Source organism: Macrobrachium nipponense, chromosome 6 (genome assembly GCF_015104395.2).
Source record: "Macrobrachium nipponense isolate FS-2020 chromosome 6, ASM1510439v2, whole genome shotgun sequence".
Lineage (NCBI taxonomy): Eukaryota > Metazoa > Arthropoda > Malacostraca > Decapoda > Palaemonidae > Macrobrachium > Macrobrachium nipponense.
The window spans coordinates 77853102-77872095 of NC_061108.1; the positions used below are offsets into that span (position 1 = coordinate 77853102).

Sequence of the window (18994 nt, forward strand, 5' to 3'; positions counted from 1 at the left end):
AGATAAATTGTCGAGACCTTCGAAGAGAACTTGGAAGTCTCCTTCATTCGACTCAAGCCCTGAAGAATTTCCGGAAGAATATCCTCCGGAAAAGAGGAAGAAGAATGTATATTCAGAAGCTTCTTCTCCTGCATCGGAGGTTGGAAAGAGAGACGTAGCTACGAAAATGTTAGAGGATATGCAGAAACAGATATCTTCCCTAGTAGGTAGAGTTCGTTAAATCTGATCAGCCTAGAAGGAAGGATAGAGTTTCTCCCTATCAAAAGATCCCGTCCTTTACAACTATCTGAGAGCTCGGACGAGGTGCCTGCCAGAAGCCTGGCGCCAGCCAGACGTCAGGCTACTGTCAAGCGCAAAACGCCGTCAAGGCGACAAGATGTGTATAGGGAACTTCCTACTAGAAAGAAAGCACATGAGATGTCCGTATCGAGGAGTAAAATTGGAACTCCCGAAATCGGACGAACTCCTGAAAGGAAGCGCAAAGAGCCTGAAGCGCCTGAAGGGAGGCGCAAAGTAACTGAAGATCCTGGAACTCTTTTGGCGAGGCGAAAAGAATCTGGAGCGCCTGAAATGAGGCGTAAAGCTCCTCAAGTAAAAGAAATGAGGCGCAACTCGCCTGAAAAGCCTGAAGTGGCTAAAAGGAAATATTTAACTCCTGGAGAGCCTAGAGCGCCTGGAGAGCCTAGAACGCCTCAAAGGAAAAGCAAAGAGCCTAGGGAGCCTGAGGCGCCTGAAAGAAGAAGCAAGCGCCTAAGGAGCCTGAGGCGCCTGAAACGAGGCGCAAAGCGCCTGAAGAGCCTGAAGCGTCCGAATGGAGGCGCAAGGCGCCTGCAAAGCCTGAAGCAGCTGAAACAAGACGTAAAGCGTCTAGAGCGCCTGAAAACAGGCGCAAGGATTTGTACAATCCAGAATACAATTTGGATGAGTTATCGGAGTTTGAAGCGGACTTGGAGGCTCCTCTTTGGGATTTTTCTCAAGATCAATTTTCCCCTGACGGGGCCTCTAGGTGTCGCACAGGTGATCGTAGCCCCTGTCGGGAAGGAATTGATCATGAAAAAAGGGAACGACATTTGAGGACTTCTCCTGGTAAGGACGAAAGTTGTCGCACAGGCGACCGTCGTCCTTGTCAGGAGGGCCTTAGGGTAAAAGAACAACATCTGCCTTCTCCTGGCAGGGACTCAAGATGTCGCACAAGCGACCGTAGCCCTTGTCAGGTTGCAGCCGGTGTTGCTGCAAGCCCTGTGCGTTCCCGAGAGAGGAGTCCTCCGGTCGCACACTCTTCTCCGAATAAAACTCAACCGGAATTAGAGGATGTTTCGGACTCTGAGGAAAACAAGGGGGCCAGGTCTTTCTGATTATAAGATACTAGCAGCCCTCTTGTTAAAAGAATTTGGAGAGTCTCTGAGTCCTGCTGCCCCTCCTTCTCCTCGGTCTTTATTTTCGAGTACGAAGGCTGCGAAGTCTTCCTCTTTCTTGAAGATGCAACCGACCATTTCAATGAAGAGGGCTTTGCAGTCGGTCGGAAATTGGCTTTAAAAACCAAGGGGGGAGGGGGCGGGGAAGACTGTGTTTACCTGTCCCCCTTCCAGGCTATCAGGGAAGAGAGGGATTTGGTATAGCACAGGAGAATCTATGGGACTTTCTCTTCCCTCATCTGCTGAAGTGGACTTCTCGACCTTGGTGGATTCGGCAAGGAGGCATGCACTTCCATCGGCCAAAACAAGCTGGACAATGTCTGAAATGGACCATCTCCTCAAGGGAATATTCCATGTCTTGGAAGTTTTTAACTTCCTAGATTGGTCCCTTGGGGCTTTGGCCAACAAGACTCAAGACCCTCAGTTTTTGGAACCAGAAGTCTTGCATAGTGTTTTGGCATGCATGGACAAGGCAGTGCAGGACGGATCGGCTGAAGTGGCATCCTTGTTCGGGACAGGAGTATTAAAGAAGAGGGCTGTCTTTGGTTCTTTTCTTACCAAAGCAGTCTCTCCAGTACAGAGGGCTTCTCTTTTATACGCCCCTCTGTCAAAATAAACAGCTGTTTCCTTCTCAGTTGGTAAAGGACATTTCCCATACGCTTACTGAGAAGGCAACACAGGATTTGCTGGTACATTCTGCTAAGAAGCCTAGGCCAGCTGCTTCTGTCTCGAAGAGGGAGCCAAGACCTCCCCAACAGCCCTTTCGAGGTAGAGCTTTTAGCCGAGCCCCTAGGAAGAGAGGAGGAGAGAAAAGAGGAAGATCTTCCATTAGAGTTCCAAAGAAGAACGCAAAATGAGATTCCAGTCCTCCAATCACCAGTAGGGGCCAGACTTCTGGGATTCTCGGAAGCATGGGCTTCAATGAAAGCAGATTCTTGGTCCCTGCAAGTGCTGAGGAAAGGATACCTCATCCCCTTCAAGAACAGACCTCCATTGACGACGACTCCGAGGGAGCTGTCAGCGAGATACAAAGACCCTGTAAAGAGAGAGATCCTTCTTGGGCTGGTGCAGCAAATGTTGGAGAAGGAGGCCATCGAGGTAGTACAGGATCCGCACTCCCTAGGTTTTTACAATCGCCTATTTTTGGTGCCGAAAGCCTCGGGGGGGGTGGAGGCCTGTCCTGGACGTGAGTGCATTGAATCGCTTCGTGGAGAAGACAAAGTTCTCCATGGAGACTTCCAACTCGGTTCTCTCTGCTCTCCGTCCAGGAGATTGGATGGTCTCCCTCGACCTGCAAGATGCATACTTTCACGTCCCCCTGCATCATTCGTCGAAGAAATATCTTCGATTCATGGTGCAGGGAAGGATTTATCAGTTCAGGGCTTTGTGTTTCGGCCTCTCGACGGCTCCTCAGGTGTTTACAGCGTTGATGAGAAACGTAGCAAGATGGCTACATCTGAAGGGGGTGAGGATATCTCTTTACCTAGACGATTGGCTTATAAGAGCGCAGACAAGACAAAAGTGCTTGGAGGACTTGGAGATAGCTCTTCAATTGACCAGATCTCTCGGATTGCTCGTAAACCCTCGAGAAGTCTCACACAATCCCCAGTCAGACTATCGTCTATCTGGGGATTCGGATGGATTCTCGGTTTTCTTCCTAGAGAAAGAACGAAGCTCAGCGAGGGAATGGCTCAGTCTTCTGGGCACTCTTTCCTCGCTGGAGCAGTTCATCTCTCTAGGGAGACTGAATCTGAGACCCTTGCAGTTCCATCTCAGAAGGAGTTGGAACAGAAGAAAAGGAGATCTTTTGGATACCTTTCCTATAGGAGAGAGTATCAAAAACCACTTACGATGGTGGTTAGGACCACTGAGAAGAAACGAAGGAGTGTCCTTGGCCCTTCAGAACCCTCACCTAGTGTTATTCTCATACGCTTCGGACACGGGGTGGGGAGCAACACTAGGGACGAAGGAAGTGTCAGGCAGTTGGACAGAAGAACAGAAGGCCTGGCACATAAATGCAAAGGAACTCTTAGCAGTGCACTTAGCACTGCAGTTTTTCGAGAACGAAGTCAGAGGCGTGGTGGTCCAAGTCAACTCGGACAACACCACGGCTCTGGCTTATATAAGAAAACAAGGGGGGACACACTCTTTCTCCCTTTACCAACTAGCAAGGGATCTGTTGATATGGACAGAAGAAAGAGGGATTCGACTCCTGACGAGGTTCGTTCAAGGAGGGAAGAATATAAGAGCAGACAGATTGAGCAGGAAAAACCAGGTCCTTCCAACAGAGTGGACCCTTCATTCACAAGTCTGCCACCAACTATGGTCTCTTTGGGGGAAGCCGCAAGTGGACCTGTTTGCCAACATTCCTATCCAGGAGGATGGAGAACTTTTGCTCGATGGGGGACGATCCCAGAGCCCTATCCATAGATGCATGCTCATGGATTGGGAGGGCATAGACGCGTATGTGTTTCCCCCATTCAAGATGCTGGGGGAAGTAATGAGAAAGTTTGTGTCATCGGAGGGAATGAGGATGACATTGATCGCTCCTTATTGGCCTGCAAGAGAATGGTTCACAGAGGTACAGGAATGGATAGTGGACTTCCCCAGATCTCTTCCCGAAAGGACAGATCTGCTCAGACAACCCCACTTTGAGAGGTATCACAAAAATATCCACGCTCTCGCTCTGACTGCCTTTCGACTATCGAAAGATTGGTCAGAGCGAGAGGCTTTTCTCGCGAAGCGGCAAAAGCAATTGCTGGAGCAAGAAGGTCCTCAACCATGCGGATATACCAATCGAAGTGGGAAGTTTTCCGTAGATGGTGTAAGGCGAAGAAGCTGTCCTCCTCCGATACCTCTGTGACCGAAATTGCTGATTTTCTTTTGTTTTTACGAGAAGAATCTCATCTGGCAGTGTCAACCATTAAAGGTTATAAGAGCATGTTATCAGCTGTGTTCAGGAATAGGGGCCTGAACATAGAGAATAACAAGATCTGCATGATTTGATTAGATCATTTGAAACTAAAAAACAATTAAGAACTTCTCTCTCCCCTAGTTGGAATCTGGATGTGGTTCTCAAATACCTTATGTCGGAGAGATTTGAACCTCCCGATAAAGCTACTTTCCGGGACTTGACTAGAAAATGCATTTTCTTAATAGCTCTCGCCACTGCGAAAAGAGTGAGTGAGCTGCAAGCGCTTGACTCTAGAGTGGGTTTTAAGAAGGATTCAGCTGTATTGTCCTTTAAACCTTTATTTTGTTCATGAAACTTACCTGGCAGATATATATCGACACACGCAGTGGGAGTCAGGTGGTTAGTACCCATTCCCGCCGCTGGGAGGTGGGTATCAGGAATCATTCCCATTTTCTATTCATAATTTTTCTGTCGCCGGTGCTGAAAACACCTGTTTGCAGCACCTCCGTCCAGATTTTGGAAACTTACTAGCTACTTGAGTATCCCTTTTGGTTTTTCTTTGGTATCTGAATTGGATCGGTGGCTTGGCACACGTTGACTTTGGATTGATTTGAATTTGGTATTGATTTTTCTTTGATCAAGATGTCAGGGTCTAGTTCTGCTAGCGCTAGATTTTGTTCTATGTCCGAATGTAGAGGTAGGCTACTGAAAGCTTCAGTAGACCCACATTCTGTTTGTAAAGTTTGCAGGGGGAATGAATGTACGTTTGAAAGTCGTTGTAAGGAGTGTGAAAGATTAACAGAGTCGGAATGGAAGGCGTATGAAACCTATCTTAAGAAACTTGAGCGAGATAGGTTAAGGAGGTCTTCCTCCAGGAGTGTTTCAGGTAGGCTAGATTTTAATGATTCTCCTGCTAACCCTCCTTCTGTAGATTATGCTCCTACCCCTGTAGTGTTGCCTCCGGCCCCTGAAACAGTGTCGGTAGAAGGTAATACTTTATCGCTAATTCTTGAATCAATTCGTAACTTAGAATCAAAAGTGTTAGCTCTGGAGAGCAAAAGTGAAGAGAAGTGCAGTGAAAGTGCCTCTTGTGTAGTGGAGGGTGCGTCAGATCGGCCTCATTCCGCCTCTAGACCTAGACCTCTGCTTGACTCCCAGATTACGGGGAGAGAGCATGTCGAAAGTCGAAGGAGGGTTACGAGGAACCCCCACCGATCTGGCGTGCCTTCGGCAGCTTCTGACGAACCTACCCAGACTGCAAGGAGCGTGCGCGTGCGCGTCTTCTCAAGGAGTGCTTTTCTTCTTCTGAAGCTTCCTCCCCGCGCAAGGGGTGGAGCTCTCATACCGCATCACGTCCGCTGAAAAGGACGGCTCGCGTTCGGGACGCTTCACGTCCAAGTTGTTCTCCGGAACTTTGCTCGTCGCCTGATAGTGCGTTTGCTGCTTTTCCTCCGCAGAAGAAGCGTAAGGGTTATTCGGAGGCGGAGTCTTTCCTAGATGTTTTTTCTTTTCGAGCGCCGCAGTCGCTCTAAGGTGCGTGAAGTGGCGGTTCCTGGGAGTAGGAAGAAGGCGTCCCCTCGCCACTCGCCTGCTCACAGGATCAGCCCCTCCCCAGAAAAGGAGGCTTCACCTACAAGCAAGATTCTCCAGTCTCTTCAGCAGCAACTTCGAGATGTTTTTTCTTCGAGAGAGACTGTTCCACGTCGCCGTAAGAAGGATGACAATCTTCCTGTGAAGAGTCTCCCTCTAGAGTTCGTTCTGCTCCCCAGCAACTTTCTAGAGGAGGCGAGAAATTCGTTTCTCGCTCTCGTGAAGCGGTTGTTTCCGCTGCTACGAAACTTGTTGTTAAGAAGCGCGTTTCTTTAGATGCCGAGCGCGCTTCTGTGAAAGTCAAGCGCGCTTTAGTGGACGCCGAGCGTGATTCGGTTGGCAAGGTAAGCGAGCGCCAGTGGACGCTCAGCGCGTTTTAGTGGACGCTCGGCGCGCACCAGTGGACGCTCAGCGCGTGCCAGTGGACGCCAGGTGTACACCTGTTGCGGTCGAGCGCGCTTCAGTCGGCGCCAGTAGATTGGCTTCGGACGCCAAGCGCGCGCCTACGGACGTCAGTTTTCCACCTCCGCAAGCGCAAGCGGGAACTCTTCCTGTTCGCCGCTCTTTCTCTTTTGAGAAAGCTCGTGACTCTTCTTTACTTCCTCCGACTTCTCCAGTGTCTGAAGAGGAAATTAGTGACGCTTTCGTCGAAGTGGACGAAGAACAGCAGTTGGCTCCAGTTTCGACGGACTACAAGGTTTTGACTCGTTTGCTACAGTCAGTCTTTGCAGACACTTTCCAACCTGAAGCTCCACATACTCCTCCCTCTCAGTTTTCGTCATCCAAAGCTACTAAGATCTCGGGCTTTGTGAAAATGAAGAAGTCGCTTTCTACGAAGCAAGCTTTTCGAAAGGTCCATGATTGGATGGAAAAGAGGAAAGCTTCAGGCAAGACTTCTTTCGCTTTACCACCTTCAAGACTTTGTGGCAAAGCTGGTATGTGGTATGAGACGGGAGAAAACGTCGGAGTTAAGCTTCCAGCCTCAGCTCAAGGAGACTTTCGGTAGTATGTGGATGCCCGCCAGAAGATCTTTTCTGTCTTCCTCTAAGGTCTCTTGGACGCATAGTGAGTTAGACTTTTCACCTTAAAGGCCTCTTCAGGACACTAGAGGTCTTTAATTTTCTTGACTGGGTGCCTAGGAGTATTGGATGCCAGGTCCAGGAGTTCTGATTCCATCAGTCTGGGGGAGCTGTCCAGTGTATTGTCTTGCATGGACAAGGCCGTCAGGGATGGTTCTGAGGAATTGGCTGCTCATTTCAGCACGGGACTGCTTAAGAAGAGAGCACTTTTTTTGCAATTTTTACTGCAAAGTTCGGTCTCACCAGCGCAAAAAGCGGATCTTCTTTTCGCTCCTTTCTCAGAACATCTCTTCCCCCAGTCTATGGTAAAGGACATAGCTGCCAGTCTCCAGGAGAAAGCAACCCAAGACCTTCTGGCACAGTCTTCTAGGAAGCCTACTACTACTTCGCTTCTGGGTCCTCTGCTTTGAAGAAATCGAAGCCCTTTCGATCTGCTTCTTCCTCGAAGCCAGCCCCTCGAGGAAGAGGCTCTTTCAGAGGCAAGACTCCCGCTCCTTCCAAGAGCAAGAAGTGAGAGGGAAGTCCTTCAGCCACCGGTAGGAGCCAGGCTTCTACATTTCGCGAAAGCTTGGGAAGAGAGAGGTGCCGACGCTTGGTCTCTGGACATCGTCAAGAAGGGGTACAGAATTCCTTTCCTGATGTTACCCCGCTGTCTTCGACACCAAAGGATTTGTCTCCTTCGTATCAGGGAGAAAAGCAGAAAGTGCTTCACGATCTACTAGATCAAATGATCGAGAAGCAGGCGGTGGAACAGGTCTTCGACCGGAGTTCTCCGGGGTTTTACAACCGTCTGTTCCTAGTGCCGAAGCAGTCAGGGGGGTGGCGCCCCGTTCTGGATGTCAGCAGTCTAAATCGCTTCGTTACCAAGCAGAAGTTCAAGATGGAAACACCTCAATCCGTGCTTGCAGCCTTAAGACCGGGGGATTGGATGGTCTCTTTAGACCTTCAGGACGCATACTTTCACGTCCCCATCCATCCCCGATCAAGGAAATACCTGCGGTTTGTCCTGAAAGGGAAGATTTTCCAATTCAGGGCACTCTGCTTCGGTCTCAGCACGGCGCCGATGGTGTTCACCGTTCTTATGAAGAACGTTGCGAGGTGGCTCCATCTTGCGGAAATAAGGATCTCTCTCTACCTAGACGACTGGCTTATTCGAGCCTCATCGCAAGACCGGTGTCTGAAGGACCTTCACACGACTCTGTCGTTAGCGAGGTCCCTGGGACTTCTGGTGAATCTCGAAAAGTCGCATCTGACTCCTTCTCAATCCTTAGTCTAATCTGGGGATTCAGATGGACTCAGTGGCTTTTCGGGGGGCTTTTCCGTCCCAGGGGCGACAACTTCAATGCCTGGACAAAGTGTCGGCCTTTCTAGGGAAGGAAACATGCTCGGTGAGGGAATGGATGAGTCTGCTGGGGACCATTTCCTCACTGGAGAAGTTTGTTTCTCTGGGAAGGTTGCACCTCCGACCACTTCAGTTCTTCCTCTCAAGCAATTGGTCACGCAAACAGGATCTAGAAGAGGTCTTGTTTTTGACGGAAGAAGTGAAAAAGCACCTCAAATGGTGGTTGGATCCAAAGAAGCTTGCGGAAGGACTTTCGCTCAAGCTTCGGAACCCCGATCTATTGTTGTTCTCCGACGCGTCCTCCACGGGTTGGGGAGCAACACTGGGAGGGAGAGAAGTGTCAGGCACCTGGAGAGGGGAACAGGTGTCCTGGCACATCAATCTAAAAGAACTTTCAGCGGTTTACCTTGCTCTAAGGTTCTTCCAAGAGGAAGTCTCCAACAAAGTGGTTCAGATAAACTTGGACAACACCACAGCCTTGGCATACCTCAGGAAACAGGGGGGAACTCACTCTCCTTCTCTGTTCGCCATCGCGAAGAATATCCTGATTTGGGCGAAGTCGCAAAACGTCACGATTCTGACAAGATTTGTGTCAGGCGTGGAAAACGTGCGAGCGGACCTTCTCAGTCGGCAAGGACAGCTTCTGCCGACGGAATGGACCCTTCATCAGGAAGTATGCCAGGCGCTATGGAAGCTGTGGGGACGTCCTCATGTGGACGTTTTCGCAACTTCCCGAACGAAGAGACTTCCGCTGTATTGCTCCCCAGTTCTGGACCCGGGAGCAGTGGCAGTAGACGCCCTACTGTGGAATTGGTCGGGACTAGACATTTACGCTTTTCTCCCCCATTCAAAATCCTCGGGGAAGTAATGAGGAAGTTCGCTGCATCAGAAGGAGCGAGAATGACCCTCATCGCCCCCTTCTGGCCAGCGGTCGACTGGTTCACGGAGGTGATGTCCTTCCTAGTAGACTTTCCAAGGACTCTGCCCCTAAGGAAAGATCTACTCAGACAGCCCCACTTCGAGAGGTACCACAAAAACCTCCCCGCTCTGAGTCTGACTGCGTTCAGACTATCAAGAAGTTGGCCAGAGCGAGGGGTTTTTCAAGACCTGTGGCAACGGCGATTGCCACCGCAAGGAGGCCCTCCTCAATCGCAGTTTACCAATCAAAGTGGGCTGTCTTTAGAAGTTGGTGCAGAAGGAAGGGCATTTCCTCCACCTCAACCTCTGTGAGCCAGATAGCAGATTTCCTTCTTCACCTTAGGAAAGAAGCGAAACTAGCCGTTCCCACGATTAAAGGCTACAGAAGCATGCTTTCTGTGGTCTTCAGGCATAGAGGACTCGACTTAGCGAATGATAGAGACATTCATGATCTCATTAGATCATTTGAGACTGTGAAAGTTCTCCAACCGAAAGTACCATCGTGGAACTTAGACGTGGTACTGAAGTTTCTCATGTCGAGTCAATTTGAACCGCTCCATTTAGCCTCGCTTAGGAATCTTACTAAGAAGACCATTTTCCTAACCGCTCTGGCGACGGCGAAGAGGGTTAGCGAAATTCAAGTCATTAGCAAGCATATTGGGTTCAAGGATCATAGTGCAGTTTGTTCCTTAAGTCCTACGTTCTTAGCAAAGAACGAGAACCCTTCCAACCCTTGGCCGAGGACGTTCGAGATCAAAGGGTTGTCGGAGCTAGTGGGACCTGAAGCTGAGAGAGTCCTGTGTCCTGTCAGGGCTCTCAAGTTTTATTTGCAGAGAACCAGAGCATGCAGAGGTTCTTCGGAGAACTTGTGGTGCTCTGTGAAAAAACCAGATCTTCCGATGTCGAAGAATGCACTGGCGTTCTTCTTAAGAAGTACGGTTAAGGAAGCCCATGAAAAGTGTAGTGAAAGTGACATGGAGCTTCTGAAAGTGAAAGCCCACGAGTTGAGGGCTATTGCTACTTCGGTGGCTTTTCACAAAAATATGGCAATCAAAGATATTTTGGGCGCCACTTATTGGCGAAGCAATTCGGTGTTCGCTTCACACTACCTGCGGGAGGTGAAAGCAACATACGAAAATTGTTACTCGCTCGGACCATACGTCGCTGCAGACACTGTTTTGGGGGCAGGAGGTAGCGCTCATCCTATCCTTTAATGGTTTAGGGGAGTTTTTAACTTGTGTTATGGTTGTGGGGTTGACCGCCTGCGGCGGATCTCCCTTCCATTAGCTTAGTCTATGTGGGATACTTTTGTAGGCTACGCCAGGTGGTTTGGTTTTACTTCGTTGCCCTCATTTGTATGGTCAATGGTCTAGTTCCCACGTCGTCAAGGAGGTCCTCCGCCCCTGTTGGACAGGATCGATCTGGAGTGCACCAGCTTTATAGGTCCTCTACCTTGCTGGCAACTCTAGTAGCACAAGCAGACTTATGCGGCAGTAACCACGAAGTCAGCTATGCTAACAGGTAAGGAATCAAGATATCAATTATCTGCATATATATGTTTCCTAAAATCTTCTATTCTGTCTACTCCCACCACCAAAGGTGGGATTCAGCTATATATATATCTGACAGGTAAGTTTCATGAACAAAATGATATTGTAATGATACAATTAAGTTTGTTCATACTTACCTGGCAGATATATATATAATCAAGTACCCACCCACCTCCCCTCAGGAGACAGTGGAAATAAAAATTATGAATAGAAAATGGGAATGATTCCTGATACCCGCCTCCCAGCGGCGGGAATGGGTACTAACCACCTGACTCCCACTGCGTGTGTCGTAAGTGTTTAAATTTCTGTCGGATTCGGAAAAATACAGCTATATATATATCTGCCAGGTAAGTATGAACAAACTTAATTGTATCATTACAATATCATTTCTAGCAAAAAATGAAAACCCCTCGAGACCTTGGCCTAGGACTTTTGAAGTAAAAGGCCTTTCTCAATTAGTTGGGAATGAAATGGAAAGAACTTTATGTCCTGTGAGAACTTTGAAGTTTTACCTGCAGAAGAAGAAGCAGTTGCAGGGTTGCAATCAGTTTATGGTGTGCAGTTAAAGACCCTAGAAGAGCTATGTCAAAGAATGCCTTAGCATTTTTTGTTAGGAACATCATAACGGAAGCCCACATGAGCTGTGATAGTGAGGCATATAAGACCTTAAGAGTAAAAGCACACGAAGTACGTGCAGTCGCTACATCATTGTCGTTCAACAAGAACATGTCAATGAAGAACATCTTAGCGGCCACGTATTGGAGATGTAACTCAGTGTTCGCTTCACATTACTTGAAAGATGTGAGAGTGACATATGAGAAATGCTTCTCTCTAGGGCCTTATGTATCAGCGGATACAGTGCTGGGGAAAGGAGAGAAGACTGATCCTTAATATTAATTTTTGTCCTTATATTTTATATAGTGTGATTTTAAAATTATTTGGTGTTGAGTTTTTAGGTTGTTTGAAAGGTGTTTGGGGATAACGCCTTTCAATCATATTTACTAATCCACGGTTAGGATCGGGTGATCGGGATCAGTATTTTACTCCTTTATATGCCAAGAGGCATAGGTATATTGTCATGTAAGTGAATAAGACTCCAGTGACAATTGCCATTAGGTTCTGTTGAGTAAGTGGATAAGACCCCATTGACAGTCCTTTTCAAGAGTTCTCAGCCATAGGGCACACCCTCGCTGAAGCTTTTGAGGCGAAGCAGACTTCTCAGCACAAGCTAAGAAATCTTCCGCCTAAACAGGTAGGAACTAGGGTATTATTAATTAACTTGTATTACCTACAACATATGTTGTTTACCTATTAGGTCAGTAATTAGCTGTCTCTTGCCCTCCGCCAAAGGTGCCAATCAGCTAAGTATATATCTGACAGGGAAGTTGAATGTATGAAAATGATATTGTTATTGTACAATAAAGTTTCATACATACTTACCTGGCAGATATATACGATCGTATGGCCCACCCAACCTCCCCTCAGGAGACAGGTGGAAGAGAAAAATCTGGCTTAAAACGGTAATAGTTCCTATTCCTGCCACCCAGCGGCAGGCGGCGGGATCACCTGACCTACCTGTAGTGTGTGCCGCGAAATTTGAATTTCTGTCGGGGACGACGGAGTCTATAGCTAAGTATATATCTGCCAGGTAAGTATGTATGAAACTTTATTGTACAATAACAATATCATGTTGTTTACCTGTCTATTCCATGTTAGCTGTCTCTTACCCTCCACCAAAGGGTGTCAATCAGCTATGTATATATCTGACAGGTAAGTTGATTGTATGAAAATGATATTGTTATAATACAATAAAGTTTCATACATACTTACCAGGCAGATATATACGATTAATGGCCCACCCAGCCTCCCCGCAGGAGACAGGTGGAAGAGAAAAAATATGAATAGAAAACGGGAATGGTTCCTAATCCTGCCACCCAGGGCAGGACGGTAGATCACCTGACCTACCTGCAGCGTGTGCCGCGAAATTTGAATTTCTGTCGGGGACGACGGAGTCTTAGCTATGTATATATCTGCCAGGTAAGTATGTATGAAACTTTATTGTCTTATTTCTTATGTTGTGATTGAAGATATAAGTATTAGTGATCAGGTGTGGCTCACAATTAGTTGTGTGCCGAATGTGTTATTTGGTTTTTGTTATGTCCCCCCATCTGATTCACCTTATTTTGACATTCATTACTTAGTAAAATACAGGAGAAAGTTAAGTCTTATGTAGGTGGTTGTGTGGTAATGGGTGATTTAAACGCTCGTTTTGGTGTCGGTGTCCGTGAACTTGCCGGTGAGAGGGGATCTACCCAGCTATTCTTACCCTGCTATCCCGGACGCCGTACCTAACCCTAATGACAATGGGAGGATGTTACTCAGGATTTGTGTGGATGAAAAACTTTTGGTTGTTAACAATCTTCAAACGTCTTGCAGGCAATTCAAGGGAGGTCTTACTTATAGGCAGGGACAACTGTGGGTATCTGAGCTTGATTCTTGTTTGATATCTCATGAGTACATACACATTGTTAAGAGTTTCGATGTAATCCAGGATTTAAGATTACCTTCTAATCATGCACCATTATCCTTAGCCTTTATATGCCCTGGCCTCGATTTAACTCATATAAAAGAAAGAGCGTCTCAGCTCGGTGGTCATGCAGTGTTGCAAAGTAAAGCTACTAATAAATATGTGACTCCGCCTATAATGGCAGAACAAATGAATCAAGAATTGTTTGTCAGTGAGTTAGCGAAACATAGAGAACCTACTTTTGATGGAAGTATTGACAATTTTGAAGGTAATCTGGGTACTATATTCTACGAGTGCGCAAGTAAATCGGTAGTTAGGAGGCCTGCACCTGGTGTTGATGTTACTGTAAATAGGTGGGAACGCCTTTTAAGTGAGAATGATAGTGCTACAATTTGGCCTGCTATTAATTGGCGAGGAGAGTTAAATGCCAATTCAACCGACTTTGGTAATGCTTCTTCGCCATCAGATCAGGAATTTATTGAACACTTCACACAGCTGTATGACCACTCGGGGGATACGATTGAGAATCTTGATGGCTTACAAACTGATATATATGTACCCATTTTGGATGATCCTATTTCATACCATGAAGTACAATCACAAATCAAGCGTTTGAAGAGTGGGAAAGCGAGCGGACCTGATGGAGTGCCCCCTGGATTATATAAAATGTTACCTGTGTCTTGGATTTTATGTATAGTAGCCTTGTTTAACAATATATTTATGTCCTCATTGTATCCTGTATCGTGGATTAATGCAAAGTTGTTTACTGTCTTTAAACGTGGTTCATGGTTATTGGTTAAAAATTATCAGGCGATAAATGTGATAAACTCAATAGCTAAATTGTATGATGCAGTTCTGTGTGCCCGACTCTCTCTTTGGTTTACTCCATGCAGGGAGCAGGCGGGGTCGCAGAGGGGAAGGGGGTGTTTGGAGCATATCATATCTTTACGATTGTTGATTGACCTTGCAAAAAGGAAAAAATTCAAACTTTTTGTGACATTTATTGATTTCCAACAAGCTTATGACAGAGTACCAAGGCGTACTTTATTTTTGATATTGAAAAGACTGGGTTGTGGATCTGTAATGATAGTAGCACTTATTTCTATGTACAAAATTACCAATAGTATTGTTGGGACAACTCTAATTGCTTCGACAATTGGTGTTCGCCAGGGGTCACCAACCTCATGTCTATTGTTTGTCATTTTTGTGGACGATCTTATAAGATTAATTAAAAATAATTGTGGTATTGATGGTTTTTTGGGTTGGTTACACATCCTTGTCCTTATGGATGACACGATATTCCTTTCAACAACCAGGCGTGGTATGATGGAAAAGTTAAATTTACTCAATCAGTTTTGTAGCTCTCATGGAATGAAAATAAATAGTAGTAAGACTTAAATTTTTTGTGATAAATGGCAATGGACGCAATAACGAGCCAATGGTTGTAGGGAGTATTGTTGTTGATCTCTGCGAGCAATATGTATATTTAGGATGTATTTTTACTGCTGATGGTTCTATATCATCATCAGTGAAAGCAGAAGCACAAACTAGAATGTGTCATGTTTTAAAATTTATTTCATTCTTGAATAAAAATAATGATGTTCCTTTTTATATCAAGAAAAGGGTTTTTCATTCGGCTTTGTTACCAGCATTAATGTATGGAAATGAATCTTGGATTAACGGTGATTTGAGACCCATGGAAAAATTATATTTATGGTGCATAAAACAACTGTTAGGTGTAAGGAAAACCACTACAAATTCGCTTTGCTTAGTCGAACTTGGTCTTGTTGATTTTCATTCACTGGTCAGGTCAAAGCAGAGACAGTTTTTCGCTAAAGCTTGGGTGGAGCGTGGTACAATGGGAGACGATCCGCTGGGCCATGTAATTAATCTAATTTTGCAGTTTAATACCCCTACCTCACGTTATATCGGAGACTTGTTAGATAATGATATTGACGATGTAATGCAAGCATCTGAAAGACTGAAACATGAAGTAACTACCTCAAACTCAGGTAGATTAACTTTCTATAAAAACATCAATTCAGAGTTTAACGTTCATGACATTTATAGTAAAAAAACCAATGTAAATGAGTTGGAGAGAATGGAGTGGACAAGATTAAGACTGAGTTCCCATTCTCTTGCTATTGAGGTTGGCTGTTGGAACAGAAGAGGGAGGGGCCGGTTACCTGTAGAGGAGGAGAGGTTGTGTGTGTGTGGCCAAATACAAACTGAGCAACATGTAATCGAAGCATGCCCCAGGACCTACCAGATTCGGACCCAATTTGATATCTCATCAATGAGCGACTTGATGGTAGAAAGATCAGACTATGCAAATGTTTGTCATATCGCAAGCTTAATTTTGAAGGTTTTCAAATAATAAGATGCAAACTCTCTCATTGTGCCTCGCCCAGCTGACTTCATTTTGTGTTACAATTTTAACGCATTTCCAGTCTAATCTGAATGTGTGATGTTTATTAGTCTATTGTATATTATTGTTGCTATGTGATATAGAATTGGATATTCTAAACAGCTCTCGATATGATCTCTTTTGTGTTATTTAAAAAATTTATATTAATTATTGTTGCCATTTGTTTTGAATACAGTTCTTTTTAATTTTCTTTTCCTTTTTAGGAAATGTAACTTGTGAAATGAGTTTATGTATTTGGACCGTTGTGTAATTTTATAATATTGTATTTGATGTTTCTGTGGAGAATGGTCAATAAAATATCTATCTATCTATTATAACAATATCATTTTGCTATGTATAAAATGAAGGGGATTCACGAAGTTAAAATGTATGTTGTATGTATCTTCTGGATATTCTGTAAGACTGTTAGAACTAAATTCTGTTTGATTTTGCAGGTCTTGTCGTAAAACAAGTTTTTAGTTAAAACTTTGAGATGGGTATCATGGATTTGATAATTTTTTTAGTACTTAGTTAATTGCTGCATACTTATACTATTTAATAACAGTTGTTTGAAGCAGTACATATTACTGATATTTAACTGAGTGTAATTCCGCATTGTTAATATACTATGATTTTTAATTCCAGACCTTACTGGCGATGCTATTATTCTAACACCGATGCCATCATATATGTAGTTGATTCAGCTGATAGAGACAGAATAGGAATATCTAAGCAAGAGTTGGTTTCCATGTTAGAGGTAAGATTTTAATTACATCCTCCTGTTCCATGGTATTAGCAGGAAGTAGTAGAATCATTTTAAAAATTTATGTATGCTTCATGAGTCTATACTATAGTTTTTATTTTTCTAATGATCTTCAAGGAGCAGATTTCATCTCATACCAAAATTATTTTTTTCAATGATAGAAGTTTTAAGGAGTTCACTTCTGAAATGTTGAAAGCAATATCTGTAGCGCAATAGATTATTGGTATATTAGATAACAGAAAAATAAGCAACCTTCAGGTTGTCCCTACTCTCTCAACAGCACTTTGGGCCCACATCTATATTTTTATAATCTTATACTTTTCATCTATCATCATTGATCTCATTACACTCAGGTATAACAATTTTGTTCTTGCTCCAGTTTTCACCTGTCACATGAGAACAAGACATTTGGGTCAGCCTCTTGTAAGATTTTAATTCTATTGTCTTATTAAATGTCATTACCTTGTGATATAATACACACTCAGAACAAACATTCATCATTAAAATCTGTAAGGGAGATGGACATCAGTAGTAATTAAAAGAATAAAAATCAAACACAGGATAGGATAGCATATCTTGGGGAAATCTGAAGTAGGCTGTGGTGAGATTAAAATACTAGTGAAGTGTTTTAAAATTACTTATAAATTACATTTTTGATAGCGTAGTTGCTGTTGTGTCCTCAAAGGAGTTACCCTCCCTGGTGTGCGCCAGTGCCCCAAGGTGATCAGACTAATATCAAAGAAATACCTTTTAGGCTGGTCTTTTAGCTGAGTATTATGCCATTATGACAAACATTATGACAAATGATAGAGTATAGTGGACTCCACAAAAGACAAGAAGGCATTTTTTTTGTCTTCAGTGAAAGCTGTACTCAGTTTTCCTATGTCAAAACCTGTAGAAGTGACTATTGCACATGCGCATCGGCCATCTTGTTTTAAATTCTGGCCGGCGAAAAGACCACAAACCATTACTCTTTCTGGTCATCACACACGAAAGACTATACTGCCAGTACTCCTCTATTTTGAGATTATTTCTTTGAAATCAATCATGGAATCGCCGACATTGGAAAGTTAAGTACTCATTTTTAAGATTTAGTTAAAACAGTTAGGTTAAAAACTGGAACAAGGAAATTTTAGTGTAAAGTACGAAAACAAGCGTTTTGTTTACTCGTCTGGCATTGTTTAGAACACGTGACCGGCAAGACATGTTCCAGGCTAGCCTTTACAAACGCGAAAAGTGTTTATAAATAAATTTTTGTTGGAAGTTTATTTGCCTAAAGAACTATTCCATATTGTATTATTAATTTAGTTAATCATTTCAGATAACTGTTTCTACAATTTCTGAGGCAGTAGCCTACATAAGATAGTAGCCTAGCCAGTTCAGGACATAATTTTAGACTTGGAATGGCAATTATCAGTAGCCCGTAACCTAAGATAGTATACTATCTTAAAGATGATTAAATAATCCTATGTACTTACCTAATTTTTTGGTGATAAGTGCCTAGAAGTAGATTAGCAGGCTACACCCTTTTAGTTTTATTTTGTTAAGTAGTGAACCCCTTACTAACACTATTAATCAAAGTTGTTAGCCTAGAATACATATTCTAAGGCTAGTAAAATTGACAACAGGTGCCAAATGTAATAGTAGTCTAAAACTAGGAGTTACATGTTAAGTGGTGGTTTTTAAGTAATATGTTGAATGGGGTGCTGAAATTGTAATTCAAATTATCATTCAAGTTATGCTTAGAGTAAGTGTTGATTTACTTGTAAGGTAAAATAACCTAACATGAAGGTTAGTGTTGGTATGATGGTTTTATGTAGGCTAGTTTATCAGTAATATAACATGCTAAAACTATTTGAGGTTTAGCAAAAATGTCTGTTTTGCCATGATTTAATATCCTAGCCTATATGTATATATATATATATGTGTGTGTGTGTGTGTGTGTGTGTGTACCAGTTTATTAAAAAAAATTCAAAAATTACTTAACCCAGTAAATAGTAACTTAGGTTTGTAGCCTAACTAAGCAATTAGGGCTACATATTAAATTTTTTGTTGGTATTAAGTCAAATCCTAACCTTATATGGTAAGAATAGATTATACCAAGGATACTAACCCAAGTCTTATAGAAATCTTGCTTAGGTTAGTAAATAGTTAGCCATATATGTGTGTATATGTATGGGTGTATGGGTTCATAAACCACTTTATTAAAAATTTCAAAAATTACATGACTCAGTAAATAGTAACTTGGTTATGTAGCCCAACTAAGCAATTAGGCTACATATTAAATTCTTGTTGGTAACAAGTAAAAACATAACCTTATTCATTAGAAATAGATTATACCAAGGATACTAACCCAAGCCTTATAGAAAACTTGTTTAGGTTAGTAAATAGTTAGTCATATACTAACTTGAATAGTATTGGGTGTTATAATTAAAATTAAAACCTAAACATAACCAATACATAAGGACTAGGTTCAAGTAATATAAAAA

The 18994-nt window shown here is 43.7% G+C and overlaps 1 protein-coding gene across 2 annotated transcripts in view; it reads left to right on the forward strand.

Moving 5' to 3' along the window:
• Positions 1-18994, forward strand: part of LOC135216317 (ADP-ribosylation factor-like protein 1) — a 178920-nt gene that overhangs the window by 76692 nt on the left and 83234 nt on the right. For both annotated transcript variants that reach the window (XM_064251488.1, XM_064251489.1), the window contains exon 3: positions 16388-16499. In XM_064251488.1, coding sequence (XP_064107558.1) covers positions 16388-16499 — 112 coding nt within the window. The remainder of the gene's footprint in view (positions 1-16387; positions 16500-18994) is intronic.